Raw genomic sequence first — 3194 nt, forward strand, 5'->3', positions numbered from 1 at the left:
CATTGAAGAGATTTTATGTTGGGCTTGTATAGGGATGTCAATGAGTCGAGCCGAGCCGAAACTCGAGGCTTGGGTTTGGCTTGAGTAAATTGGTGTGAGTTTTTTTTTAGCCCTTGAGTGGAGTCAAGCAAAAATTTAGGCTCGATCCTTTTCGAGTTGGGCAGACTCAATTTTTTCCCTAAAAAATTGTTGCCTTTTTACCGCTTTTCCTTTTTTTTTAATGGCCTGTGAGCCCGTGCCTCGAGCAAGGAGAGCTTAGACTTTTTTGGGCAGATCCACGAGCGTCTCGAGCCGGCAAGCTGAATTTCCATCCCTAAGCTTGTATTTGAAAAGCAAATGATTTTGCTTCTTGGGGACATGAGAAAGGAAACTTTGAAGAAAATTGGGTTGCAAACATGCACCGTTACCATTTAGTGTTGTTCTTATATCAAAGAGAGAATAAGGATTGTTTTCAAGCCGTTTTCTATTTTCGATTTTTCAAAAGGGTGAAAACGCGTTCTCCTTCCCATTTTCAAAAATGAATTTTGGAAAAAAAAATTGTACACAAAACTCAAAACCTCTAAAAATACGTTTTGAGAGTTTTCTAGCAAAAACCCGGCATTTTTTCAAAACACAGGAAACACTCTCATATCCATTTCTCTCCGTCACCGCATATCTCTCTCTCACACCCATTCCCTCCACCTGTTCTGAGCAAAATTGGGTCGGGCATGTTGTTGGGCAAGGTGCAGTAGAGGTAGACGTCGTCGACCTATGTGGTCCGCCACCATGGGTTGACATGACGACGTCGAAATTTGAAGAAATCAAACTAGGTCAATTGGGGATCACGAATGGCGATTTTTCTAGAATTGGGATTCAAATTTGCTGCTGAATCTGATACAGTGTGGGAGCGTTTTAGAGTTTTATGTGCATTTTAGAGTTTTGAATTTAAAGATTTGTGTGCGTTTTAGAGTTTTGTGTGCTTGTGTGCTTTTTAGAGTTTTGAATTTGAAGATTGGTAGGGTCACTCATGACTAACTTCCTTTTCTTTCAATATGATCGGATTAGTTGCTATTTAACTTTTTGTTGACTTTATTTTTGCATAAGAACGAATTTACCTAGTTACTATAAATTGACTTCTCTTGTTTAATTTCTGGTGCTACTTAATCTCCAGTGACCTGACATACTCGATTATATATTTGCGTATGCTTATTGATAAAAAGTTCACGTTGTATGCCACTGGAATAACAAAAAATTTGGATAAAATCTTGTTGGAATGAAATTTTGTGCAAGAGTTAGAAGAATAATCTTGATGAGTACAATTAGGGTTGAAATTATTGGAAGAACATCATTATCATTCGTTTCTAATGAACAAAGAGATTTGTATCGAACAAAAGATTTCTCTGGTGGAAACATTATCTGATTCCTGGTTTTTTGTTTTTTCTTTTCACAGTTGTTTATTTTGAACTTCTAATTTCTCTTGTAGGCCTTTCTAGAGGTTGATATTGTTGCATATGGAGGTATGCTTGTATCTTATTATGGCTGAGTGAAAAGTAACTCTTATTCGTTAGTCAAATTCTCTAGGTTCTTTTGTATGAGCTTGTAATTTCTACTCATATTGTGTCATTTGATCAAATAATTCATTGAGTAAAGAAAATGAATCATTAGTTCTTACGTGTTTCCTTTAATGGGAAGTTTTATCATTTTTGGTTAGGTTTAGACCCTCACACTGCCGTTTTAGAGAATTCATCTATTCGTATTCACAAAATGGTATGATTACTCACTGCTGGACTGATTGTACTTAAAATTCTCAAGACATTAAGAATAACTCTATTTTGTTTTGGATAGCCGCAATGGCCAACTAGTGTTCGAAATCTGCCAAAGATACTTCGTCCCTTAATGCTTATGCTCAAGCCAATTGTTCAATTTTTTTTGCTGCTTTGGTATATTTGCATGAAGATACCATCTCCTAATGTCTTTATAGTCCAGGTGAGCTTCAAACTTGTGCTCATTCAGTCATTAGAAAAGTGACATCTAATGGGATCATAATTTTTTGTTAACTCACTGTCATATGATTGGCTTTAGTTTTATGCTAATGCTGAATTTTGTGAAACTTTTTGGTTAGGTTCATGCCCTCACACTGCCATTTTAGAGAAATCATCTATGTATGTATTGCTTCTTTCGATTGGAGTTGCAGAGGAATTTACAATTTAGTTGAGAAAATCAAATTTGCACAACCAGTTTGTGAATGGAAAGCACAAGTTATGGAGCCACGTCATGTTTTGCACACCATTTTTTGCATTAGAATAGAGGGGATGTTCCCATAAAAAAAAAATTGGAATAGAGGGGATGTTATTTTCTTGGATATGATACTTGATTGTGAGTATAATAGCATCAAATGTGTTATTTGCCTCAAAAGGATTATATACTTTTGAAGTAATTTGTAAGCCTGAAGTTTTAATCAAGACAAGTTTTACATTTCACGAACATTTTCATGTTATTGGATTTTGATTTGGCCATTTTGTATTTATGCACGATTAAAAACTATCGTCTCGATTCAAAATGAGGTGGAATTTGTCACTCATTGTTGTATATTTTTCATTACTTGCGTAGCGATGGAAACGAAAAATAACTACAAATGGAATTGATTTTAAGAACTTCAAACAATTCGTGAGATATGGACGAATAATAAGCTTTAATCATGGAGACGTGCATAATGGTCAAATTGGAACAAAAATTGAAGTTGGTTACTAGTTTAAAATAAAAATAAAATCCAACGGTTAACATGAAATAATTCTATAAAGTTCAACTAATGCTATCTTTAATACTATATTAACATTAAACTATTAAATTTTATTGAATAATCAGATTTTTGAATAAAATATTATAAAAAAATATTCTCAAAATGTCAAAGTAAACGCATTTTCTAGTCTTATGCTTTGAGAAACAATTTTCTAGACTGACAACGAGAACATGTTTTCAGTAATTTCAAAATAGGCACTTAAAATACAAAACTCAAAATTACAAAATTGAAGTACGAAAAGAATAACCCCAAAATTTTTGGGAAGACGATATCCAGCACTCAGCTCGATTTAGGAATTAAAGATTTATTGAATGAGTGCTAATGCATACTTCTAAGGGCAATGCTACATGCACCCCTCCCCCCACCAAAAAAAAAAAAAAAAAAAAAGGGAGAAGTTTTAAAAAATATTACATGT

General features: G+C 34.0%; 1 protein-coding gene across 2 annotated transcripts; it reads left to right on the plus strand.

Annotated features, from left to right (window-relative positions):
- The first annotated feature begins 568 nt into the window (after window positions 1-568).
- Window positions 569-2311, plus strand: LOC111369477 (UDP-glycosyltransferase TURAN-like). Of its 2 annotated transcripts, XM_022990995.1 has the most exons (5): window positions 570-830; window positions 1463-1496; window positions 1691-1746; window positions 1825-1965; window positions 2102-2311. In XM_022990995.1, exons 1-5 carry the CDS (start codon window positions 828-830, stop codon window positions 2126-2128), a joined length of 261 nt encoding a protein of 86 aa, XP_022846763.1. In that variant the 5' UTR covers window positions 570-827; the 3' UTR covers window positions 2129-2311. The 2 variants fall into 2 exon arrangements, with proteins under 2 accessions (XP_022846762.1, XP_022846763.1); XM_022990994.1 differs by having other exon boundaries at window positions 569-830; window positions 1825-2311.
- Window positions 2312-3194: the final 883 nt, after the last annotated feature.

Source organism: Olea europaea, chromosome 20, assembly GCF_002742605.1.
Source record: "Olea europaea var. sylvestris chromosome 20, O_europaea_v1, whole genome shotgun sequence".
Taxonomy (NCBI): domain Eukaryota; kingdom Viridiplantae; phylum Streptophyta; class Magnoliopsida; order Lamiales; family Oleaceae; genus Olea; species Olea europaea.